The sequence below is a fragment of the Triticum aestivum genome, chromosome 4A (assembly GCF_018294505.1).
Source record: "Triticum aestivum cultivar Chinese Spring chromosome 4A, IWGSC CS RefSeq v2.1, whole genome shotgun sequence".
In the NCBI taxonomy this organism is placed as follows: Eukaryota; Viridiplantae; Streptophyta; class Magnoliopsida; order Poales; family Poaceae; genus Triticum; species Triticum aestivum.
This window is the reverse complement of record NC_057803.1, coordinates 380,347,551-380,374,267: the sequence shown is the minus strand read 5'-3', so window position 1 is coordinate 380,374,267 and position 26,717 is coordinate 380,347,551. Positions and strand designations below refer to the sequence as shown.

Here is a 26,717-nt window from a genome sequence, read left to right as displayed (position 1 = left end):
AAAACCCGCGAGATCAAGACTATTTAAGCTTAAAGGTAGGATGTGGATATATGGTGGAGTTGCAGCAAGCACTAAGCAAATATGGTGGCTAATATACGAGTACAAGAGTAAGACAAGAATCTACGCAACGGACGCATAGCTAGAAGTGATCAAGAAGTGATCCTGAACTACTTACGTTCAAACATAACCCTGCTGTGTTCACTTCCCGAACCTCTTCAGAAAGAGACCATCACGGTTACACACGCGGTTGGCGCATTTTAATTAAGTCAAGTGTCAAGTTCCCTACAACCAGATATTAACAAATTCCCATCTGCCACATAACCGCGGGCATGGCTCTCGAAAGTTTAAACCCTGCAGGGGTGTCCCAACTTAGCCCATTACAAGCTCATGATCCACGGAGACAATCCTCCATCGCGGGACACCGTGAGTATTCTCGGAATCCCGGTGCACAAGCTCTTCGAAGAAAGGAAAACTATCCCAAGGAGATATCCCGGGGAGTCAGATCCGTGTCCAGAGCCGTGCACTCTCTATCTACGGACTCATCCGTCTATGCAAAGTGGACGATATCCAAAAGAACCCGAGTTGCCTCGAGGCGGCACCGCCGAATGCTAGGTAGGTGGACCAACACTCATGTCGAGCATTGGCCCGGTTGGTTGATTAAGAGACCTCGGGTTAATTACTCCCTATGCAAATTTTAGTTGTTATTAGGCAAATGGTAAAACCAATCTTGGATCTCCTCGGGAAAGCTTTACTTTAGGCGAAGAGACAAGGGAGGCCCATAGCACCCCGACCGTGTTAGGAATGCAAAATTCAAGGAACATAACACCGGTATGACAGAAACTAAGGCGGCAAGAGTGGAACAAAACACCGAGCAAAAGGCCATGACTTCCACCCTTTGCCAAGTATATAGATGCATTAATTAAATAAGAGATATTGTGATATCCCAACATATCCATGTTCCAACATGGAACAACCTGCAAGGCACCTGCAACTAGCAACACTATAAGAGGGGCTGAGCAAAAGCGGTAACATAGCCAAACAACGGCTTGCTAGGAAGGTCGTTAGAGTCTTGACATGGCAATAAAGGAGACTTGATAAAAAGTGGTAGGTAGCGCAACATAGCGATAGAACAAACAACTAGCAAGCAAAGATAGAAGTGATATCAGGGGTAATGATCATCTTGCTTGCAAAGTTCTCAGGCTTGTCGAAAGCTTGCTCCTCGTAAACGTACTCGACAGGATCCTCGTTCACGAACACGTCTCCCGGCTCTACCCAAAGCAAGAACACAAGCAACCGAACAATAGTCAATCATGGTGCAATGCGCAAGCAGCATGATGCAAGACATGGTTTGGAATGCAAGGTATGATGTGCAATGCATATGGGTACTCTGGACGGGAAAAGATGATCATGGCATTAACTTAGCAAACCAAGCATGCCACTAGATAGGTTGGGGGATTTCGGTTGAAATCGATATAAAGATCACCGGAAACGGATGCACAGTTTGCAAATGACGAGCAAAACTAGAACAATGCAAAATTTCGCTTAACAACAACATAGCACTTAAGATGCATCATGAAAATATGCTACAACACTCCAACATAAAAACAAAACACATGGCAGTGAACTACCGTTGAAGCTCTACAAATCATGAACACTGAGCTACTGCTAGAACTCACTAGAACAAGTCTAAAACTGCATGGCAAATATGCAAATGACAACAGTTTCACAAACTTTGCAGAAATTCACTGACCATGGCAGAAATAGCATCAGGTAGCAATGTTTAGAGCTAGTAAACGACATGCTACAGGAACCTATCATGGCAAACTTGAGCATGGCATGCTAGTACTAAAGGCAAAGAACAAAACTCCCTTATTGAACTTGGGCCAAAGATCCACAGAAAAGATGGTAGCATCAATGCAAATATGCCAAGTGATATGAACAGATTCAGACTTGGTAGAAAAACATGGCATGGCAGAAGCAGATTCATGTAGGCATGTTTGCGAGCTTGTGCAACTCACCACAAAACATTTCATGGCATAACAAAGCAACCAAAATTAAGAAGACCCATTTATGAAGCTAAACATGGCAAGAGCATGGTCATAGGGTGCATGGATCACTAACAAAACACATGGTAAAAATGCACTTCCTGTTAACAAACTGACAACAATAATATTTAGCAAAACAAGAGCATGGTAATGACAAGCTAAAGCACCCCATAATTACAGACAAAGGCATGGATGGATAGAGCATAATCGTATCTACAAAACATCCTTACTGAACTTCATCAAAATATGCATGGATCCACTTGTAGCGACAAGTTAACATAGCAACCTAATGTAGCAGGAAAAGACTTAGAAGAAAAACTAAGTCACTGAAATCAGCAACATCAAGTGGCCTACTTGGCATGCTTGTGGTAGTCACAACAGGGCACATAAAAATACAAGGATTGCACCACTATAAAGAAGGCATAAAGATGCTCATAAAACATGTTGACATGTTGCTCAAGAGATAAATACACAAGAAGCTATGAAAAAGACAAATCAGCAAGTTCTGATAGTCTCCAGCAGATAACATCATTTATCACTTTCACAACAATGATTAGGGCATCCATACGGACAGTAATATGCATGCAAATGACACTAGCATGTAGAGAGTCACGAGATGAATATTTCGATATATCATATGCGCAAATCGGAGCTACGGGCACGAAGTTATGGCAGGTCAAAGTAGCACACATGAGATAGGTTCCATGGACTTAGACGAAAAATACCACCTCAGATCTAGGGTTCTTCATGGAGCGCGAACCGAGGCAACTCCGGTGAAGTCAAAGAAGTCTGGCGAGGCGCGGGGTCGCCGGATATGAGGGAGGATGACGGCGAGGCGAGATCCAGCCGGATCCCATCGGATCCGGGCCGGAGGGGACCGGCGGCGGCGGGGCGGAGCTCGGTTGATGCGGCGGGTGGCAAAGGCGGCGAAGGGCGGCGACGCGGCAAGGCAGGCGGCGGCACAGGGCGGCGCAAGGCAGGCGGCGGCACGCGGGAGCGAGAGCGGGCGAGGCGCGGCGGGGGGAGCGGCGGGCGGGCCGGGAGGGCCTAGCCCGGGCTCATGGGCTGGCGGCGGCTGGCGGCAGTCGGGGGCCACGTGGCGGATGAGGATTCACTACGCGGTGGAGGCAAACACGTCCGGCGCCGTCCGGACGTGTCCGGCGCGCGGAGGAAGGGGAAGGCTAGGGTTAGACCCGTGATTTCGGAGGGGAAGGCCTATTTATAGATTTTGGGAGCTAGGAGAGGGTTATTGAGGTGCGGTTTTCGCCCACACGATCGTGATTCAATGACGGAGAGCATGGAGGGGGTTTATATGGGCTAGTGGGCTGTTGTGGTGGGGTGTTGGGCTGCAAAGAGAGAGGGGTTTCGGCGGTTACACGGTTAACCCTTGGGGCATCAAACGACCTCCAAATGGAACGAAATTTGATAGGCGGCCTACTGGTGAAGTACCAAGGCCACTCGACAAATCTCGGCCCATTCCGAGAACGTTTTTCTCCCGCTCACGAAACGAGATCTGGGAGGTGCAATGGGTACATGTGTGAGTGTCGGATTCCGAAATGGACAACGGGGAAAAAGACCGGATGCATGAGACGAACACGAATGCAAATGAGATGCACATGATGCCATGAGATGAAATGCATGACATGAACAAAATGCAAAATGAGGACAAAACCCAACCACGGAGGATATAACATATGACATTGCCGAAAATGGCAAGAGCTGGAGTTACAATTATGGAATGTTACATCCGGGATGTTACAATTCTCCACTACTACAAGAGGATCTCTACCCAAGATCTAGGACTGAAAGAATTCTGGATATTTTGAACGGAGGTGATCCTCGTGTTCCCATGTAGCTTCAGGAATTTGATCGACTTGTTGCGAGTTTTGTGCTCGGTTTCTTCAAGAATGGTAACAGGATGCTCATGATAAGACAAGTCTTCTTGGAGGTCAATCTCTTCAAAGTTGATAGTGCGCTCGGGCGTCTTGAAGCACTTGCGAAGTTGTGACACATGAAACATATCGTGCACATTTGAGAAGTTGGACAGAAGCTCAAGTTGATAAGCAAGGTCGCCTCTTTTGCCAATGATCTTGAAAGGACCCACATATCTAGGGGCAAGCTTCCCTTTGATACCGAAGCGTTGAGTGCCTTTCATGTGAGAGACGCGGAGATACACATGGTCTCCAATCTCAAAAGCCAGGTCATGATGCTTGCTATCATAGTAACTCTTCTGGCGCGATTGCGGCTCTGAGATTTTCACGGATGACTTTACACATTTCTTCAGCTTTTGTGATCAAGTCATTGCCAAGAAGTTGGTGTTCACCAGTCTCGGACCAATTGAGAGGAGTACGACACTTTCTGCCATATAGAATTTCAAATGGGGCCTTGCCCAAACTTGCTTGGTAGCTGTTGTTGAAGGAGAACTCGGCATATGGGAGGAAATATTCCCACTTCATATCGAAAGAGATGACACAAGCTCTGATCATGTCTTTGAGGATTTGATTGACTCTCTCGACTTGGCCACTTGTTTGAGGATGGAAAGCCATGCTGAAATGAATGTTGGTGCCCATGGCCTTCTGGAAGGAGTCCCAGAACTTGGAAGTGAAAATGCTTCCGTGCAACGAGACAATTTTGGAGGTATATAGCTCTGCCAACTGAGCTGCCATGATGGATTCTTTGATTGGAAGGAAATAAGCCACTTTTGTGAGCTTGTCAATGACAACAAAGATAGCATCATTACCACGCTTGGACTTGGGAAAGCCAGTGACAAAGTCCATTTCAATATGATCAAACTTCCACTCTGGAATAGCAAGAGGTTGGAGGAGACCAGCTGGTCATTGATGTTCTGCTTTCACCCTTCGATAGACATCACATTCATTCACAGATTGAGAATCTCTCGCTTCATTCGAGTCCACCAATACGATTACTTTAGGTCATGGTACATCTTCGAACTGCCTGGGTGGATGGAAAGAAGAGAATTGTGCGCTTCATTCAATATGACCTTCCTCAGATCACCTTTAGGAAACACAGTCCGGTCCTCGAAGAATAAGGTGTCCTTGTCATCTATGTGATAGCACTTGTGTTTTGGTAAGGCCTTGGCAACACCATGTTTCACCTTCTTCACCATGGTATCAAGGAGTTGTGGCTCATGAATTTGATCTTCCAAAGTTGGAGTGACTTGAAGGTTGGCAAGAAAACCTTGAGCAATAACTTGGAGGTTGATCTTTCGAAATGCTTCACAAAGACCCGGTTGAAATGGCTTGAGAATTAAGTTGTTGCAATAAGACTTTCTGCTCAAAGTGTCTGCAATCACATTCGCCTTGCCGGGAGTGTACTCAATTCTTGGATTGTACTCTTGAATCATTTCGACCCAACGAGTTTGCCGGAGGTTGAGGTTGGGTTGAATGAAGATGTACTTGAGACTCTTGTGATCGATGAAAATGTCCACCTGCCTTCCCAACAAGAGATGTCTCCATGTTATTAAAGCATGGACAACTGCCACCAACTCAGTGAGTGGGGTAGTTCCTTTCATTTGGCTTCAACTAACGAGAAGTATAGGCCACAAATTTCTTCTCTTGCATTAACACCACACAGAGACCTTGCAACGAGGCATCACACAAACTTTGTATGGCTTGGACTCATCAGGAGGAGTTAGGAAAGGAGCTGTGAGGAGTTTCTCTTTGAGAGTGTTGAAAGAAACATCACACTCAGGAGTCCAGGAGTACTTGACATGATTCTGGAGGAGGTTGGAAAGAGGCTTAGCTATCTTTGAGAAATTCTCAACAAATCTTCGGCAATAGCTTGCAAGCTGAAGGAAACTGCAGAGTTGCTTGACATTCTGAGGAGGCTCCCAGTTCATAATTGCAAAAAACTTCTCCGGATTAACAGAAATGCCCTTGGGGGAGATGATGTGACCAAGGTAAAGAACTTCATCAAGCCAAAACTCATATTTGGAGAACTTTGTGTAGAATTGATACTCTCTAACCTTGTCAAGCACCAATCGCAAATGCCTGGCATGATCCTTTTTATTCTTGGAGAAAACCAGGATATCGTCGAGAGACACCAGGACGAATTCATTGGTGTAGGGGTTGAAGATGAAGTTCATCATGTGAGAGAAAGTTGATGGGGCATTAACAAGCCCGAAGGACATGACAGTATATTCATAAGAACCAAAGCTTGTTCTGAATGTTGTCTTTGGGATATCCTCTTCACGAATGCGAATCTGATGATAACCCATACAGAGGTCAAGCTTGGAAACCACCTTTGCACCTTTGAGTTGCTCGAATAGCTCATTGATGTTGGGAAGTGGGTATTTATTCTTGATTGTCTTATTGTTCAATGATTGGTAATCAACGCAAAGTCAGTTCGTGCCATCTTTCTTCTGGACAAAAATAACACCACAACCCCGCGGAGATGAACTTGGTCTGATCAGACCCAAACGCTCTTGTTCATCCAGTTGTTTCTTCAATTCTTTCAGCTTTTTGGCCCAAGCTTGTATGGGCTCTTGCAAAAGGGTTCTGTACCGGGCTAAAGATCAATAATGAACTCGACTGGCCGGTGAGGAGGCATACCTAGAATCTCTTCTGGAAAGACATCTTGATACTCACAAACCACTGGAATCTGAGAAATAGAGTCTAACTCGCCCTTCTCATTAAGAGAGAACAACCGAATGGTTTCATCACGAGCGGCATAGATGATCACATCCTTAGAAGGGTGCATCAATTTAATCTCCCTGGCAGCACAATCAAGAAAGGCCTTGTGCTGAGAAAGCCAATCCATGCCAAGAATGAGATCAATATTGGAATTGCCGAGAACAATTGGGGAAGCTAGGAATTTATAATTGCCCATCTTGATGGTAACATCCGGAACCACCATGCTAGAGTCCATAATCTTTCCCAGAGAAACAATAGATAACGGCTTGAGCAAATCTTTAGTTACGAACCCATGCTTGCCAAAAAATGGTCCTGACATGAAACAATGCGATGAACTAGTATCAAATAATACTTTTGTCGAAAAAGAGTTAACTGGGAGGTTACCCATGATCACATCTGAAGAATCCGCTGCTTGAGCTACATTTAACATATTCACCTTTGCAAACTTGGGATTGTGCTTGACAACTACATTGCTTGCTGACCTAACCGGAGGAGGAGGCGAAAGGCGCTTATGGGTGCACTTGTTTGAGTAATGCCCTTTCAAACCATACCTGTGACAAGCGACCTCTGAAAGCGGACGGAAAGGTGGAGGAGGAGGACCACCTGTCCTTGGAGCCTGAGTTTGAGACTTGTTCTGATAGCCTGGGTTGGGTGGGTGGGAAGATCCACGGCCACATGAGTTCTTCTGCTGGTTGGGCTATCGAAACAGAGGAGGTGGAGGAAGCCAGAACTTCTGTTGCTTAGCTGACACTTGAGAGGAAGAAGACGAGTGAACTGCATCCCTGATTCTCTTCTTTGAAGCCTCACACTTGAGATGAGTAGCTTCTTGCCTGAGGGCCATGTTGTAGAACTGATTGAACTGAGCAGGCTCAACAAGAACGAGAGCTAACTACAGATCCTCTCTGAGGCTACCCCTGAAGTGATAGATCATGCTCTTTTCATCAGGAACATCCTGCCTTGCGAAGCGAGCAAGCTTCTGAAACTAGATGTTGTATTTCTACACGGACATGCTTCCTTGCTTGAGATTGCGGAATTCCTCATGCTTGCTCTCGACAACACTTGTTGGAATGTGATGAGCTTGAAAGTCCCAACAGAAGTCAGTCCAGGTAATCACTCGACCCCCTCTGGAATCTTTGTACTACTGATACCAATCAGCTGCTTGGTCCTTGAGCTAAAAAGAAGCGAACTTGACATAGTCCTCAGGCCTGACATTGCTACATTCAAAATGCTTGTTGATGCCCACGAGCCAATCATCAGCGTCCATGGCCTCGGCACAAGTGCTGAAAGACTTTGGTTGATTTGCAAGAAACTGGTTGAGGGTAGCAAACTGAGGCTGATTGTTGAATTGCCCTTGACCTTGATTTCCTTGGTTGCCTTGGCCTTGGTTGCCCTCTTACAAGAGCTGCAAAAGCATCTGGGTATTGGCATTGGTGGCCGCCATCACATCTTGCCATGCCTCCGGAGGCGGAGGAGGTGGCGGAGGTGGAGGGTTTGACTGCTCTCCATCGGTACGTTGCGGATTCAGATGCATTGGGGGAGCCATCCTGAAGAAGGTGACATCCGTTAGACTATGATAGACAAGCTGAATCAACGGATAGATATGTGCAACATATAGTCTTCACAATAAAAATTCGAACAGAGATTGAATGAATGCATTCCAAAGTTAACATTACACGACCATTAAGGTGAGAAGCCACATAGACAAAGGTTGATTAATGAAACAACAAGGTACGACTGGAACAAACAAATGGTAAGGATCACCCAATCCCATACCAACTATTTGCCGGAAGAATAACTAAGAGCTACTAGAATTCCCACCAATTAACTCCTGAAATTTTCTGGTTATGCAATCTGTTGTTGGGGATACAGGGAGGCACAATATATATCACACAACTAACAAGCCCTATGCTCCAACTGTATCCATCTGTCAACACATAACCAAGAAAACTCTGGAAATCATGTACCTCGACCTTCAAAAAACATCCAATATACGAGCTGTGGCAATACTCCTGATTGAACTCCCTCCCCAGTACTGGGTGGCGTCGAGGTTATCTCACCACTAACTGCATATAAGAGATTTTCGATGTCAGCGAGTTTAGGCATTCTAGAACTGCAATGATAAAACTGTGACGACAACACCTCGGACCTCAACTCCCCGGGACACTGCCACAACCCCTAAATGTCAGGAGGCACCAAGAACAATGTTCTCATCACAACAATACCGGAACGATCCCAAGATACCCGCGTGATCCTAAAAAAATTTAGAGAAAAAGAGGAGAGAGAAGTCAAAACATCTACGTCAAGAGTTCTTACTAGAGCGACGAAGGGGGTTGAGGAGTAAAAAAGAATCCTACTCTCCAATATATATATTCCTAAGACTCAAAATAGTTTTGTTCTAGACTCAACAACGTCAGCAGTTCGATCAAGCAGGGGGGTCCTAAGTCGGGATCGCTCTGATTACCAACTTGTAACGCCCAAGATGCGGCTATATCTCCCACGTGTCGAGGAACGACTTAGAGGCATAACCGCATTTTGGTATGATCGCAAGAAGGGTCATCTTCATGCATTGCCATGTAAATGAACAAGGAAGTAAATAGTTGGCTTACAATCGCCACGTCACACAATGATCAAAATATTCATACATCATTCAAAGTGCACACAAGGTCTGACTACGGACGGATCCAAATGAAAAGAAGACAACCACCCATGCTAAATCCCAATCGTCCCTACTGGGCACCACTACTGATCATCCGGAAAGGAAACATAGTAACAACCAAGGTCTTCGTCGAACTCCCACTTGAGCTCGGTGGCAACACCTGCATCGGTATCGTCGGCACCTGCAACTGTGTTTGTAGTATCTGTGAGCCGCGAGGACTCAGCAATCTCAAAACCCGCAAGATCAAGACTATTTAAGCTCAAAGGTAGGATGTGGATATATGGTGGAGTTGCAGCAAGCACTAAGAAAATATGGTGGCTAACATACGAGTACAAGAGTAAGACGAGAATCTACGCAACGGACGCCGAGCTAGAAGTGATCAAGAAGTGATCCTGAACTACTTACGTTCAAACATAACCCCACCGTGTTCACTTCCCGAACCTCTTCGGAAAGAGGCCATCACAGTTACACACGTGGTTGGCGCATTTTAATTAAGTCAAGTGTCAAGTTCTCTACAACCGGATATTAACAAATTCCCATCTGCCACATAACCGCGGGCACGGCTCTCAAAAGTTTAAACCCTGTAGGGGTGTCCCAACTTAGCCCATGACAAGCTCACGATCCGCGGAGACAATCCTCCATCGCGGGACACCCCAAGTATTCTCAGAATCCAGGAGCACAAGCTCTTCGAAGAAAGGAAAACTATCCCAAGGAGATCTCCTGGTGAGTCAGATCCGTGTCCAAAGTCGCGTGCTCTCTATCTACGGACTCATCCGTCTATGCAAAGTGGACGATAGCCAAAAGAACCCGAGTTGCCTCGAGGCGGCACCGCCGACTACTAGGTAGGTGGACCAACACTCATGTCGAGCATTGGCCCGGGGGGGTTGATTAAGAGGCCTCGAGTTAATTACTCCCTATGCAAATTTTACTTGTTATTAGGAAAATGGTAAAACCAACATTGGATCTCCTCGGGAAAGCTTTACTTTAGGCGAAGAGACAAGGGGGGCCCATAACACCCCGACCGTGTTAGGAACGCAAAATTCAAGGGAAATAACACCGGTATGACGGAAACTAAGGCGGCAAGAGTGGAACAAAATACCGAGCAAAAGGCCAAGCCTTCCACCCTTTGCCAAGTATATAGATACATTAATTAAATAAGAGATATTGTGATATCCCAACATATCCATGTTCCAACATGGAACAACCTGCAAGGCACCTACAACTAGCAACGCTATAAGAGGGGCTGAGCAAAAGCGGTAACATAGCCAAACAACGGCTTGCTAGGAAGGTTGTTAGAGTCTTGACATGGCAATAAGGGAGGCTAGATAACAAGTGGTAGGTAGCACGACATAGCGATAGAACGAACAACTAGCAAGCAAAGATAGAAGTGATATCAGGGGTAATGATCATCTTGCCTCGTTCACGAACTCATCTCCCGGCTCTACCCAAAGCAAGAACACAACCAACCGAACAATAGTCAACCACGATGCAATGCGCAAGCAACATGATGCAAGACATGGTATGGAATGCAAGGTATGATGTGCAATGCATATGGGTACTCGGAAGGGAAAAGATGATCATGGCATTAACTTGGCAAACCAAGCATGCCACTGGATAGGTTGGGAGATTTAGGTTGAAATCGATATAAAGATCATCGGAAATGGATGCACGGTTTGCAAATGACGAGCAAAATAAGAACAATACAAAACTGCGCTTAACAGCAACATAGCACTTAAGATGCATCATGAAAATATGCTACAACACTCCAACATAAAAACAAAACACATGGCAGTGAAGTACCAGTGAAGCTCTACAAATCATGAACACTGGGCTACTGCTAGAACTCACTAGAACAAGTCTAAAACAGCATGGCAAAAATACAAATGACAACAGTTTAACACACTTTGCAGAAATTCACTGACCATGGCAGAAACAACATCAGGTAGCAATGTTTAGAGCTAGTAAACTACATGCTACAAGAACCTATCATGGCAAACTTGAGCATGGCATGCTAGTACTAAAGGCAAAGAACAAAACTCACTTAGTGAACTTGGGCCAAAGATCCACAGAAAAGATGGTAGCATCAATGCAAACGTGGCAAGTGGTATGAACAGATTCAGACTTAGTAGAAAAACATGGCATGGCAGAAGCAGATTCATGTAGGCATGTTTGCGAGCTTGTGCAACTCACCACAAAGCATTTCATGGAATACCAAAGCAACCAACAGTAAGAAGACACATATATGAAGCTAAACATGGCAAGAGCATGGTCATAGGGTTCATGGATCACTATCAAAACATGTGGCAAAAATGCACTTCCTGTTAACAGACTGACAGCAATAATATTGAACAGAACTAGAGCATGTTAATGACAAGCTAAAGCACCCCATAATTACAAACAAAGGCATGGATGGGTAGAGCATAATCGTATCTACAAAACATCCTTACTGAACTTCATCAAAATATGCATGGATCCACTTGTAGCAACAAGTTAACATGGCAACCTAATGTAGCAAGAAAAGACTTAGAAGAAAAACTAAGTCACTGAAATCAGCAACATCAAGTGGCCTACTTGGCATGCTTGTGGTAGTCACCACAGGGCACATAAAAAAACAAGGATTACACCACTGTAAAGAAGGCATAAAGATGCTCCTAAAACATGTTGACATGTTGCTCAAAAGATGAACACACAAAAAGCTATGAAAAAGACAAAACAGCAAGTTCTGATAGTCTCCAGCAGATAACATCATTTAGCACTTTTGCAACGATGATTTGGGCATCAATATGGACAGTAACATGCATGAAAATGACACTACAATGTAGAGCCTCACGAGATGAATATTTCGATATATCATATGCGCAAATCGGAGCTACAGGCACGAAGTTATGGCAGGTCGAAGTAGCACACATGAGATAGGTTCCAGGGACTTAGACAAAAAATACCACCTCATATCTAGGATTCTTTGCGGCACGCAAACCGAGGCAACTCCGGCGAGGTCAAAGAAGTCTTGCGAGGCGCGGGGTCGCCGGAGACGGGGGAGGACGACGGCGAGGCGAGATCCGGCCGGATCCCACCGGATCCGGGCCGGAGGGGACCGGCGGCGGCGGGGCGCGGCGGAGTGGCGCGGCTGCGCGCGGTGGCGGCGACGCGCGAGGCAGGCGGTGGCGCACGGGAGTGGGAGCGAGAGCGGGAGCGGGCGAGGCGCGCGGCGGGGAGCGGCGCGCGGGCAGGGAGGCCCAGCCCGGGCTCGCAGGTCGGCGGCAGCTGGTGGCGGCCAGGGGCCATGTATAGGATGTGGATTCGTTGTGGGGTGGCGGCGGACGCGTCCGGCGCCGTCCGTACGTGTCCGGCGCGCGGAGGAAGGGGAAGGCTAGGGTTAGACCCGTGATTTCTGAGGGGAAGGCATATTTATAGATTCTGGAAGCGAGGAGAGGGCTATTGAGGTGTGGTTTTTGCCCACATGATCATGATCCAACAACGGAGAGCATGGAGGGGGTTTAGATGGGCTAGTGTACTGTTGTGGAGGGGTGTTGGGCTGCAAAGAAAGAGGGGTTTCGACGGTTACACGGTTAACCGTTGGGGCATCAAACGACCTCCAAATGGAACGAAATTTGACAGGCGGCTTACCGGTGAAGTACCAAGGCCACTCGACAAATCTCTGCCCATTCTGAGAACGTTTTTCTCCTGCTCACGAAACGTGATCTCGGAGGTGCAATGGGTGCATGTGTGAGTGTCGGATTCCGAAACGGACAACGGGAAAAAGGCCGGATGCATGAGACGAACACGAATGCAAATGAGATGCACATGATGACATGAGATGAAATACATGACATGACGAAAATGCAAAACGAGGATAAAACCCAACCACGGAGGATGTAACATATGACATTGCCGGAAATGGCAAGAGTTGGAGTTACAATTATGGAATGTTACATCCGGGATGTTACAGCTCCGTCCCGCGTCCTTCTCCAGAATTTCGAATCCCATGAGATCCGGGAACCACAGAGAAACCAATCGCGCCAAAGATTTCTCATCAGAACAACACTCAAAGATTATCAGCATAATTCACTCGATGACCACTAAACTGATCAACGCGACTGAGACAAGGTTAAAGCTTCAGCATGATTACCAGGCTCCGTTAGAATGCCTCCGAGGAATGGAATCGAGTCGGAACCAACTTCAACCCTTTTTTCACTCGGACCTCAATCCATTCGGGGGCTAATGACGATGACATGTAGCTAGGGTAGGTGAATGGATCGATATGGTTGACTAGAGGGGGGTGAATAGGCAACTAACAATTTTTAGCTTTTCTTTAACAATTTAAACTTTGCATCAAAGTAGGTTGTCTAGATATGCAACTAGGTGAGCAACCTATATGACGCAACAAAGATAGGAACACAAGCAAGCAAGATATATATCACAAATAAGCTTGCACAAGTAAAGGCACGAGATAACCAAGAGTGGAGCCGGTGGAGACGAGGATGTGTTACCGAAGTTCCTTCCCTTTGAGGGGAAGTACGTCTCCGTTGGAGCGGTGTGGAGCACAATGCTCCCCAAGAAGCCACTAGGGCCACCGTATTCTCCTCACGCCCTCACACAGTGCGAGATGTCGTGATTCCACTATTGGTGCCCTTGGAGGCGGCGACCGAACCTTTACAAACAAGGTTGGGGAAATCTCCACAACTCAATTGGAGGCTCCCAATGACACCACGAAGCTTCACCTCAATGGACTATGGCTCCGCGGTGACCTCAACCGTCTAGGGTGCTCAAACACCCAAGAGTAACAAGATCTGCAAGGGATTAGTGGGAGGAATCAAATTTCTCTTGGTGGAAGTGTAGATCGGGGCCTTCTCAACCACTCCCGAGCAAATCAACAAGTTTGATTGGCTAGGGAGTGAGATCGGGCGAAAATGAAGCTTAGTGCAACAATGGATCTTAGGGTTGTAAGAGGTAGTCAACACAAGAAAGAAGACGCCCCTTATATAGCTAAGGAAGAAAAACCAACCGTTATCCACCTACCAGCCCGTGACCAGCGGTACTACCGCTCCTGAACATCGGTACTACCGTGAGGCCACGCGGTACTACCGTGAGGAGCCGTAGTACTACCGCAGCAACAACAATAGCTAGGGCAGACCTTAAGCACATGGGCTGAGGATGGTACTTCCGCAGACGCGGTACTACCGCTCCCTCTTGTGGTACTACCGCAAGGCAGGGAACCCCAAGTGTGGGAAGAGCGTGGATAACAGAACAACCATGCCAACTTCTGCTAGAAAAGAGGACGTAGCAAAAATCCGACATAGTACTACCGCAGAGGAGCGGTACTACCGCCTGGCAGCTAAGCTAGGCCGCGCACGGTACTACTGCGCAAGGGATGCGGTACTACCGCGGTAGCGCGGATGTAAAAAAAATACATCCACCCCTACTACCGCGAGGGAGCGGTACTTGTCCTGGGGGTCACAGTACTACCGCGCCACAGCATGGTACTACCGCTGGTGCCTATGATACTACCGCTCACTAGGGAGCAGTACTACCGCAAGCCAACACAGCAGCCAGAACAAGGTAAAGAGATAAAAACGGAGGATGCTCCAAGGTGCAGGGGAAAGGAGGGGACTAGAAAGAAACGTGTACGTGATGATTCCACCCGAACCTTTCCGACGCGGACCCCCTCTTAATAGTACGGCTTTCCTACGGCTCAAATCCACCAAAAAGAAACGTAGAAAAACGCCGTCTTCAATAGTCTTCGAGGGACTCCAAACCGTCTTGTGCCTAGCGAAGAAATGTCTGGGAAACTCAAGACACACGATTAGTCCGCAAATGCATTGTCATCAATCACCAAAACACCTTAGGGATAAATATGCCCTTACAATCTCCCCCTTTTTGGTGGATTGATGACAATACGGGATTTGCACAAGGGAAATAATATTAAGCAAACGCAAACCCCTCCTCTCTAGAATATAGACGGGCTCCCCCTAGATGTGTGCCAACTAGATGGGTGCTTTGGACTGCACGGCACACATACTAGGATCAAAGCTCCCCCTATATTATAGAGAGAAGGCATATCTTGCAATAGTAAGGCTAACACTAGACAAGATAGCACGAACATAAGCTCACTAAGATAGAATAGAGTGCATATGTCTTACACCATATGAAGGATAAGTCTCAAAGGCACAAACCAAACAAAGGCAAACGAGGTCCAAATGACAAAGCAAACACACCAAACACGACACACGACTTGCAAACACGCAAATCCCTACACTCTCTCCCCCTTTGGCATCGAAACGCCAAAAAGGCAGAGAGGACACCTACACACACGGGGTGGCTCAGGCAGAGAAATCATCCCAATGCTCCTCGTCAGACTCGGCGGCAGGGACGATCTCCTCGATGTCCTCCTCAGAACTAGTCCACTTGAAACCTTGCTTCGCCATCCATGCAGCCTCTGGCATGATGGCATCCTCAGAACCGCCAGAGACATCCTCTCCAAAGAGCCTCATGACCTTCTTGTCGCGGCAACGACTCTCTTGGATGTCACGTGAGTCCTGTACTGCCCCTTTGCCTGCATGCAGAAGAGAGTCTTCATCTTGTCCTTAAACTTCTTGGCCCACGACGGCTCAGAGGAAGGTGGGGAAGACCTAGCAGCACGATCCTCAGCAACATCCTCTGCACCAGCCTCCTCCTCACCAATAGCCCTCCTAGCAGCAGACGCCTCAGCACGAGTAGTAGTGTTGGCCCAGTTGGGCTTGACGCGGAGACTAATGGACTCATGCCGAATCCAATCTGGAGCAAGGAACTCATCACCAGGGTACATCTTCTCCCAAGTCGTGGAGATCAAGAGAAACAGGTATGGTCCATAGATAGGTACCTTGTGTGTGTACACCGCAAACCGAAGCTCACACCACATGATGTATGAGACATCATGTGGCTGAGTCTGAGACGAACGTGCCTCCGCGCACAGGAGCATCATGTCCACCAGATAGGAATGAACCTTGTCCTTGTCGCCAATGCGAGGGAACAGTGTGTTGCGGAAGATGTGATGCATGATATCCAGAAAAGAGTTCAGCACCCAAGTCGACTTGCCACTGGGAAGCACCTTCTCAACATAGTACGGCTAAAGCAAGTTCTTGTTAGTAGACTCAGAATTGGCGTGGGGGCGAACACCAACGGGTGTGTGAAGCCCGTCATCAGGAACGTGGAGCAGACCCATGAACTCCTTCCAGGTAGCAGACAACTGACGGCCATTGGTCATCCAGGTCATCCTCCGCTCATCCCCGGGGTGAAAGTAAACTGAGGCAAAGAACTGACAGATAAGCTCAGGGTCATAGTCCAGGTGGAAGGAGATCACAGGCTCAATAGCGAACTGCTCCACCAAATCCAGAGCTTCTCCAAAATACTCCCGAAACTTGTCCTTCCTCATGTGATTCATGTCTATCCACTTGACATCCACGAAGGTATTTTGCTTGTTCTTATGGCTTGAGGAGGAATTTCATCACCTACATCACAAGTACCACTTTTGCTCCACTTGGGAGCCGTTATTCTCATCAAACTCCACGTTACACGTTTCCTCAATAAGTCACGTGGACTTATTGAGAACACGGTAAGCATGAGAGTTTGTAGCATAACCAACAAATATGCCCTCATGAGCTCTAGCCTCAAATTTAGACAAACATACACCTTTCTTGAGAATGAAACACTTACACCCGAACACCCGGAAGTACTTGAGGTTGGGCTTGTTACCGGTGAGTATCTCATATGGAGTCTTGTTCAAGCCTTTGCGGAGGTAGAGCCGATTAGATGCATGGCACGTAGTGTTGATGGCTTCGGCCCAAAAGTTGTAGGGAGACTTGAACTCCGCCATCGTGGTCCTTGCCGCATCCATCAACGTCCGATTCTTCCTCTCTGCTACACCATTTTGTTGAGGGGTATAGGGTGCATAATATTGATGCTTGATTCCCTCATCACTCAAAAACTCATCCAAGGTGTAGTTCTTGAACTCGGAGCCGTTGTCGCTTCTTATTGTCAAGATCTTTGTATTATGTCGTCGTTGAGCTTCATTTGCAAAGTCGATGACAGTTTGTTGCGTCTCACTCTTCCTCTTGAAGAAATATACCCAACTGTATCTTGAATAGTCATGTACAATCACCAAGCAATACTTTCTACCCCCAAGACTATCAAAGGATGGAGGTCCAAAGAGATCCAAATGAAGGAGCTCCAAGGGCCTCTTCGAATAGATGATAGTCGTGGGAGGGTGAGCCTTCTCATGTAGCTTTCCTTCGATGCAAGCACTACAAGCACGATCTTTGGCAAAACTAACATTTGTTAGTCCACGGACATGGTACCCCTTGAGAAGACTTTGCAAAGATCTCATATTGACGTGGGCTAAATGGCGATGCCAAAGCCATCCCATGTCAACTTTAGCCATTAGGCATGTCGCGGTCTTAGTGGGTCGCTCCGAAAAGTTAATCACATAGAGACCGTTCTCGACATGCCCAACAAAGGCTACTTTAAGAGTCTTGCTCCACAAGAGGGCCACAGAATCAATATCAAAGAAAGTGGCAAAGCCCATGAGTGCTAGTTGACGAACGGAAAGTAAATTGTATGCAAGGGACTCAACAAGCATGACGTTCTCGATCGTAAGATCATGAGAAATGACAACTTTACCGAGTCCCAATACCTTAGAAGACGAGGCATCACCCCACTCAACATTGGTGGGAATGGATGGAATCTTTTGCACGTCCACCACCAAGTCCTTGCTTCCGGTCATATGATTAGTAGCTCCACTATCGAGCAACCATGACCCCCCACCGGAAGCAAACACCTACAAGAGATCAATGCTTGGTTTTAGGTACCCATTTTTGTAATGGGTCCTTTGATATTAGTAACAAGGGTCTTAGGAACCCAAATAGACCATTCAATGTACTCATAAGGAGAACCAACAAATTTGGCATAAACATGCCCATCACCAGCGCGGCACATCACGTAAGAAGGGTTAAAGTCCCCGGCTTTGTTGGGAAGGGGAGCGTTTCCCTTCTTGGCACCAATACCCCTCATGGAGTTTTTCTCCTTCTCCTTAGTAGCACCCTCACTCTCCTTCACAAAGGTTTGCATGAGAGGAGGAGGTCATTTGGCCTTGTCATTCTTTTTCTTGTTCTTGGACTTGGGCACGTACCCAACCTCTTCCTTGGCCACAACTCCCTTTTGGTTGGTCAAGAGGTCGTTGAGGTTCTTCTCGCCTTGTATGCAAGACGCAAGACATTTCTCAAGTTGCACCTTTAGCTTAGCGTTCTCCTCAACAAGATGCCCATGCTCACAACACGGGTTAGTAGCATTTGCATTATCAATTAACATCATACGAGGAAAAGTGGCTTTTTCCTTGGTTAGCTTTACTTGAAGTTGATCATGAGACTCTTTGAGGCTAGCATGAGCACCCTTCAAGTCCTTGTGAGCCTTGTCAAGTAGATCAAACTCCTCTTTGATTCTAGCAAGATCAACCTCAAGTTCGGCCTTCTCAAAGTTTAGCACACTAGAGACAATGAGAGCATGATCAAAATCTTTCTTTAACTTAGCATGATCAACGTTGTGTGACTCCTCAAGAGCCAAACGAAGACCACACTCTTCCTCAAGAGCATTGGAAAGATCCAAGATCTCATCGGCATAGTCACGATTATGCCCCTCCATCTTGGAGATAGTATCTTCATGATACTCGATCATGTCATTGGCTTCACTGAGTTGTTCCAAGAGAGCAATAAAATGCTTCTTGGATTTACCCTTGAGTTTACCAATAAAGGACTCAAGCTCATTTTCCTCCACATTAGATCCCCCACATTCATCAATGCAATCCGTCAAGGAAGGATTATTAATGATGGTAGTTTTGATGTTGGGAGTTACCTTGTTGGTGGCTTTAGCCATGAGACACTTGGCGGTGATGTTCTCATTGGGTGAGGCAAAGATAGATAGTCGTGGAGTTTTTGCAATGGCAACGGATGCCATGGCCACCGACTCACCATCTTCATCATCATCATCATCATCACCATCCTCATGGTACTCTTCTTGAACCACCAACGCCTTGTGAGGGATTTTCTTGGTGAAGTTGTTCTTGTTGGGGAAAGACTTGGCTTTGTCCTTTCGAATGAGCTTGCCACCATTGTCTTCCCTCTTCTCATACGGGCACTCCACAACAAAGTGACTCACATTGCCACAATTGTAGCAAGTCCTTACACGTTGCTTGCTCTTCGTGCCACTTGAGTTGTTCTTGTTGAAGTTTGGCCTTGAGTTTTTATTACTCCAAAATTGCCTTGAAGCAAGTGCCATGTGTTCATGATAGGCATACTTTGTATCTTCAGGGTTGCTTTCCTCTTCTTCCTCTTCTTATTCCTCTTCACCGCAAACCTTGGCCTTTAATGCAAGGTTGGGCTTCTTTGCCCTTTGAGAGTGAAGCACCGCATTGTCAGCGGTCTTGTCCAAGATGTTCATAGCCACAAACTCATCCAACACTTCACTTGAGGTCAAAGTGTGGAAGTCCGGCCTTTGACGAATGACGGAGGACATGGCCTTGTGGTAAGGCATCATTGCCTTGAGGAATTTGCGCTTGATCCAATTGTCATCCATGTCCTTGCTACCGTGATCTCGGAGTGAGACCGCGAGTTTGGTTACTCTCCGATAAAGCTCACGAGGTTCTTCATCTTCTTCCATTGCAAACTCATCGGCTTCATCTTGCACCACTTCATAGTTGGAGCGTTGAATGCTTGCGCTTCCCTGGTAGAGCGAGACAACACAAAGCCATGCGTCTTTAGCCAAGGCGAAGGGCCGAAGATGAGGTAGATCTTCGGGTGGAATTGCATCTTGAATGATGAAGAGAGCATTCTCATTGAATTGATTATCTGCGGCTTCTCGAGGAGTGAAGTTGCTTGGATCATGCGGATGGAAACCTTCTTCAATGATTCTCTAAAGATTAGTGTTCACATGATTTAAATGATGCTTAAAACGGTAAACCCAAGAATCGAAGTCCTCATTTCTCACAATCTTAGGGGGAGGACCGGCATGATTCAAATGAGTGGAAGGAACCGGTCCACCATAAACAAGTGGTGGTTCCACATGAGCAAAGATGCCGGTGCCATTTTTACCACTAGAAGAAGGAGCCTTTTCACTACTAGCTTCCCCCTTGTCGGAGATAACATCCGTCACCTTGTCAGTGGGATCGCCCACTTTCAACGGTGTAGTGGATAGTTTAAGCCCTTCAAGGAATTTAGTAAACATCCTTTCAACCTCGGTCATCATGGAGGTTTTCAATGTCTCCAAGGCCACATTGAACTCCTCACGAGAGACCGAGGTTCCCCCATCGCCCGTAGACGAGATCAGATTCACACCGGAGTGTTCCTCCACACCGTCTACGGTATCAACCATACTCTTCGGATGGTAAAGTCCTTAATAAAGAGATGAGGCTCTGATACCAATTGAAAAGATCGATATGGTTGACTAGAGGGGGGGGTGAATAGGCAACTAACAATTTTTAGCTTTTCTTTAACAATTTAAACTTTGCATCAAAGTAGGTTGTCTAGATATGCAACTAGGTGAGCAACCTATATGATGCAACAAAGATAGGAACACAAGCAAGCAAGAGATATATCACAAATAAGCTTGCACAAGTAAAGGCACGAGATAACCAAGAGTGGAGCCGGTGGAGACGAGGATGTGTTACCGAAATTCCTTCCCTTTGAGGGGAAGTACGTCTCCATTGGAGCGGTGTGGAGGCACAATGCTCCCCAAGAAGCCACTAGGGCCACCGTATTCTCCTCACGCCCTCACACAATGCGAGATGCCGTGATTCCACTATTGGTGCCCTTGGAGGCGGCTACCGAACCTTTACAAACAAGGTTGGGGCAATCTCCACAACTCAATTGGAGGCTCCCAACGACACCACGAAGCTTCACCTCAATGGACTATGGCTCCGCGGTGACCTCAACCGTCTAGGGTGCTCAAACACCCAAGAGTAACAAGATCCGCAAGGGATTAGTGGGAGGAATCAAATTTCTCTTGGTAGAAGTGTAGATCGGGGCCTTCTCAACCACTCCCGAGAAAATCAACAAGTTTGATTGGCCAGGGAGTGAGATCGGGCGAAAATGGAGCTTAGAGCAACAATGGAGCTTAGGGTTGGAAGAGGTAGTCAACACGAGGAAGAAGACACCCCTTATATAGCTAAGGAAGAAAAACCAACCGTTATCCACCTACCAGCCCGTGACCAGCGGTACTACCGCTCCAGAACAGCGGTACTACCGCGAGGCCACGCGGTACTACCGTGAGGAGCCGCGGTACTACCGCAGCAGCAATAGTAGCTAGGGCAGACCTTAAGCACATGGGCTGAGGATGGTACTTCCGCAGACGCGGTACTACCGCTCCCCCTTGCGGTACTACCGCAAGGCAGGGAACCCCAACCCTGGGAAGAGCGTGGATAACAGAACAACCGTGCCAACTTCTGCTGGAAAAACGGACGTAGCAAAAATCTGACACAGTACTACCGCAGAGGAGCGGTACTACTGCCTGGCAGCTGAGCTAGGCCGCGCACGGTACTACCACGCAAGGGATGCGGTAATACCGCGGTAGTGCGGATGTAAAAAAATTACATCCGCCCCTACTACCGCGAGGGAGCGATACTTGGCCTGGGGGTCACGGTACTACGGCTCCAGAGGAGCGGTACTACCATGGGCACCCACGGTACTACCGCGCCACAGCATGGTACTACCGCTGGTGCCTACGGTACTACCGCTCACTAGGGAGCAGTACTACCGCAAGCCAACACAGCAGCCAGAACAAGGCAAAGAGATAAAAACGGAGGATGCTCCAAGGTGCAGGGGAAAGGAGGGGACTAGAAAGAAACGTGTACGTGATGATTCCACCCGAACCTTTCCGACGCGGACCCCCTCTTAATATTACGACTTTCCTACGACTCAAATCCACCAAAAAGAAACGTAGAAAAACGTTGTCCTCAATAGTCTTCGAGGGACTCCAAACCGTCTTGTGCCTAGCGAAGAAACGTCTGGGAAACTCAAGACACACGATTAGTCTGCAAACGCATTGTCATCAATCACCAAAACACCTTAGGGATAAATATGCCCTTACAGTAGGGTCATGGGCCTGACCTAGACGCCCTACCCAAGGACACTACCCTAGAGTCAAAGACATTCAAAGTACAACCGAAGATACCGACTGAAATCACCTTCGAGTGCAATCCACTTGACAAGATATACCACTCGGATATCCCAATTTCACTCGACAAAGATAGAGTCATTTGATCGTACGAAGAGTCAATCGGAATACAGAAGATCTAAATCCACCCAGGATGGCAATGGTCAGACATTCACTCCGTAGTCTTAAAGGTCATTTATAGTCCTTTATAGCTGGCGTTACCAGTAACGCCCTGTCTTAATGTACATTGAACTCTATGTAACCGAGGGCTTGAGTGATCCGGCGCATCCTATATAAGCCACCCCTTCTCTGGCACAAGGGTTCGCACCCCCTGTAACTTTCACGCATATCCAGTCGACCAAGTCTCCGGGCACCGAGACATAGGGCTATTACTTCCTTCGAGAAGGGCCTGAACTCATAAACCTTGGGTGCACAACTTCACCGTAGTTAGGACCTTGCCTCCTTCTACGTACCCCCTATTTTTACTATCAGACTCACTCCCACAACTGGTATATTTCGCGTCATCCCGTCTCCGCCGATTTTCCCCTTCCGCCATCTCCGACCGAACCCCCCTGCATCGTGCCCTACGTTGTGTCTTGCTTTTGTGCCCGACTCAGCTTGGCTCAATGAAAACAGTTTTTTTAGACAATCCTCACTAAGCTTTATTCATATCTTAGAACGTTTACAGGAAGAAAATGGAGATCTCTCGGTTGGCCCAACCACACATGCGGCCAAATCCAAGAGTGAAAGTGTGCTTAGCGAGATTGTGAGCCTCGAAGTTCGAGCTCCTATTCTCGTGAACGAAATTACACGCAGAAAAATACTTAGATAGTTCTAAAATTTCATGCACAATGGCACCATACTCCGCTGCAGATTTCTGTTTGATGCCGTCCACCACAATCTTGCAATCCGAGGCAATCTGAATATTGTTCAAATAAAGGTCCGCAACCACTGCCTGTCCTTCCCGGACCGCTAATGCCTCGAGTATGGTCGGGTTCAAAATGAACCGATGGGTAATCGAAGATGCTTCTAGAAATCTTCCCTCTTGATCTCTGCAAACCACCGCCGCGGCTCCTTTCCTGCACTCCCCATCTACTTCAGCATCTACATCTACCTTCGCATATACTGAAAGTGGAGGCAACCAAGCTGACTGCTTGTGTTTGGTCGTTCTGACCAATGGTTGGCATGGTTTTGCTACAAGCTTTAGTTTCTTCAGATAGAAATTGATAAAATAATTGGTGGAGAAAGGGCTTTCATATATCTCTTCATGAATAACTTTTTTCTTCGAACACGCCAAATTGCCCACAGTGTCACCACCATTCTTGTAAACTCATTTTGTTCCAAAATATCATGCATTGTGAACACCCAGTTTTTTCAGCATTCCAGCGAGCCAGGCTCTAGGATGTTTTAAGTTTCGCCCCTATACGAGTCAGGCCTGTTTGCACACTCGTGTCTCCATTTTCGTCCCGCCCGAGCCTGACTGGGCTCTATGTAGCCTACCAAACGCATCACTCGTGTCTCCATTGGGCCGCCTTGCCTTGGGTCGATGTGTTCAGTCCCGATTGATCCAATGGACGGCTGCGATTTGGTGAGGTCCACCCGGTGGACGGTCTTGTACGCATCGCTCGTTCCATACCCAGCACAGTAGAAGCCAGCAGAGCAGCCCATCCAACTCTCTCTTCCTCTCTCCTGAAGCCCGACCCGGCAGTTGACGCCCAGCTCCAACAACACCGGTGATCCCCTCCTCCGGCGTCGGCGACCTTCCTCAGCTATCGTCCCCGCGTCGCCCTCCACATCCACCTTTTCTTTTGTTCCGACGTAGCCATGGTAACCAACGCGATCACGTCCGATCTTGACCACCTTGCTAGGACTTTCCTTATTTGTTCCCCTCCGAATTGGGGCGTCTTTACCACCTGAGATCGCACTAGATCCCACTCTGATTTCCGGTCTTTTTTCTCAGAATTACATCATCGGCGCCTTCAAGCCGCCCTGCGACATCTTCGTGACCTTTTCCGATGAGAGGAGCCGGAAGCAGGTACAGCGGTCCCTTCGGCTGCGACATCTTCGTGACCTTCTTCGTGTTCAGGAGAGGTCGTTGGGTTCTTGGACTCATTCTCAGCCTTTTGATTCTTAATCGCAGGTTGCAGTCAAGAAGGATAATGGAAAGACAACCATGGTGCCGGCGTTCCAGAGCCTGGAGACCATAGCCGGAGAGGTACCGACGGTGGTGTTCCTTGCCTGCCGCTTGTTTGTTCTAGGGTGTGAGGTCGACTGTTGGCATGGATTTGTGATTAAATGGTTTGCAGGTATCAATAGCGCCTGTTCCTGGTAAAAGGATTGAGCACATGGGTGTTAAGATTGAGCTGCTTGGACAGATAGGTAAAGTCTATGCTGCTCCTTCAAATGCTTCCGTGATGTGATTAGGTTAAGTGCTCTGGTGCTGGTGCTAATTGATCTGTAGGATGCTGTATCACGTTCTTAGAAATTAAGCATAGTTATTCTTCCGGATTGCTGACTGCACTATTTGTTTGTAAATGCTATTCTGAAATTTCATTACCTAAATTGTAGGATTTCATTGCTGGGAAACTGCAAAAAATATTGCTCCTGAGCACCAATCTTACTTTTGTTTATCTCTGTCCACTCATAAACTACTCCCTCCGTTCCAAATTACTCGTCGCAGAAATGGATGTATCTAGAACTAAAATACATCTAGATACATCCATACCTGTGACAAGTAATTCGAAACGGAGGGAGTACTTTTCAACACTTCAGGTCTTGCTAGGTATTAACATTATTGTTTGTGTTCATTTTTATTACAGAGTTGTATTTCGACAGAGGCAACTTCTATGACTTCACTTCACTGGGTAGGTTCTCTCTTGAAGTAATTTTCAACACTATTTTACAGTAGGACAATAACCTTCCTGCCAAGATATCCTCTGTGCTGTTCACAATTATTGCTGTCTGTTCCTTTTCTTTTGCTAGCACGCTTTGAATATTGCTATCCTTTAGAAACACATTGTTTACTAATCCCAAAAATAATCTTCAAAATCTCTCTGATACTGTGCCTTATGAACAAAATTTGTTGTTCTCATCTTGCTTGTTATGTGTACTCTGCTCATTAAAGTAAAGAAGTATAATTAAGTGAACAGTGTATATTTGTTTGGCCCTCAGATGATGTGTAGCTTACCGCCGCTCGATCGATCTAAGTTACCTACCTTATTGTTTTTTATAAGTCCATTTCATCACCTGAAGTGCCTTTTTCTGTACATGCAGTGCGTGAGTTAGATGTTCCTGGTGAAATATATGAAAGAAAGACATATCCATTTGAGTTCTCTACTGTTGAAATGCCATATGAGTCATACAATGGAACAAATGTCAGACTGAGGTAAGAAAGAAATCTACTCCCTCCGTCCCATAATATAAGATTTTATTACAACACTCACATATTGATTGTAGTAACATCTTATATTATTATGGGATGGAGGGAGTAAAATACTTGCATTGTGCTTTGCACATCTCATAACAAAGAATAGTGTGCATACTGTTCAGCATCAAAAACTAAATTAACACCATCTCTGAAGACTTGGTGTGTTACAGTACGTAATGGGCCTAATGGCCTGGGCTGGCGGTATAGCCCGTTAGTCTTAGGGTTAATTAGAGATAAGGGTCGCTTGCTTAGGGGTCAAGTAAGCCTTGCTTGGGAGTCAAGTAAACCTCTCTATATTAAGAGAGGAGATGTATCAATCTAATCAAGCAAGAATTAAGAAGGAAATCCCTTCCCTCTTGCCCGGCCGTGGGCAAAAAGGCCCCCGGCCGACCCTCTTGCGCCGCCCTCCTTCTAGCAGGACCATAACAATTTGGTATCAGCTAGCTTCGGTTCGATCATGTCTTCACCGTCGCCCAACCCGTCTCTTTCGCTGCCGGGATCCTCCGTCGCGCCCGCCCCCGCCGTCCTCACCCCGGAGGAGGTGTTCGGGGCGCTGCGGGACCTAACCCAGGCGGTCCAGGAGATCCGCCTGTTCTTGGTCGGGTCCTACGGGCCGCACTCGGCTGCGCCGCCACCGCGCCGCCGTGGCTGCCATGGCAGCCGCTGCACCATGCGGCCTCCGCCGCGCTCGGCGGCCCGCTGCAGCTGCCATCCACCGTGCCCGGCGCTCCGCCACAGCAGCCGCTGCCGCTGCCCCAGGG

At 47.1% G+C, this 26,717-nt stretch overlaps 1 protein-coding gene across 1 annotated transcript in view; it reads left to right on the top strand.

Moving 5' to 3' along the window:
- Positions 1–24,115: 24,115 nt before the first annotated feature.
- Positions 24,116–26,717, top strand: part of LOC123086144 (vacuolar protein sorting-associated protein 26A) — an 8,111-nt gene continuing 5,509 nt past the window's right edge. Inside the window, exons 1-6 of the mRNA XM_044507856.1 lie at positions 24,116–24,356; positions 24,490–24,564; positions 24,670–24,744; positions 24,836–24,908; positions 25,349–25,393; positions 25,803–25,914. Of these exons, the coding sequence (XP_044363791.1) occupies positions 24,354–24,356; positions 24,490–24,564; positions 24,670–24,744; positions 24,836–24,908; positions 25,349–25,393; positions 25,803–25,914 (383 nt within the window). The 5' untranslated portion in view covers positions 24,116–24,353. The remainder of the gene's footprint in view (positions 24,357–24,489; positions 24,565–24,669; positions 24,745–24,835; positions 24,909–25,348; positions 25,394–25,802; positions 25,915–26,717) is intronic.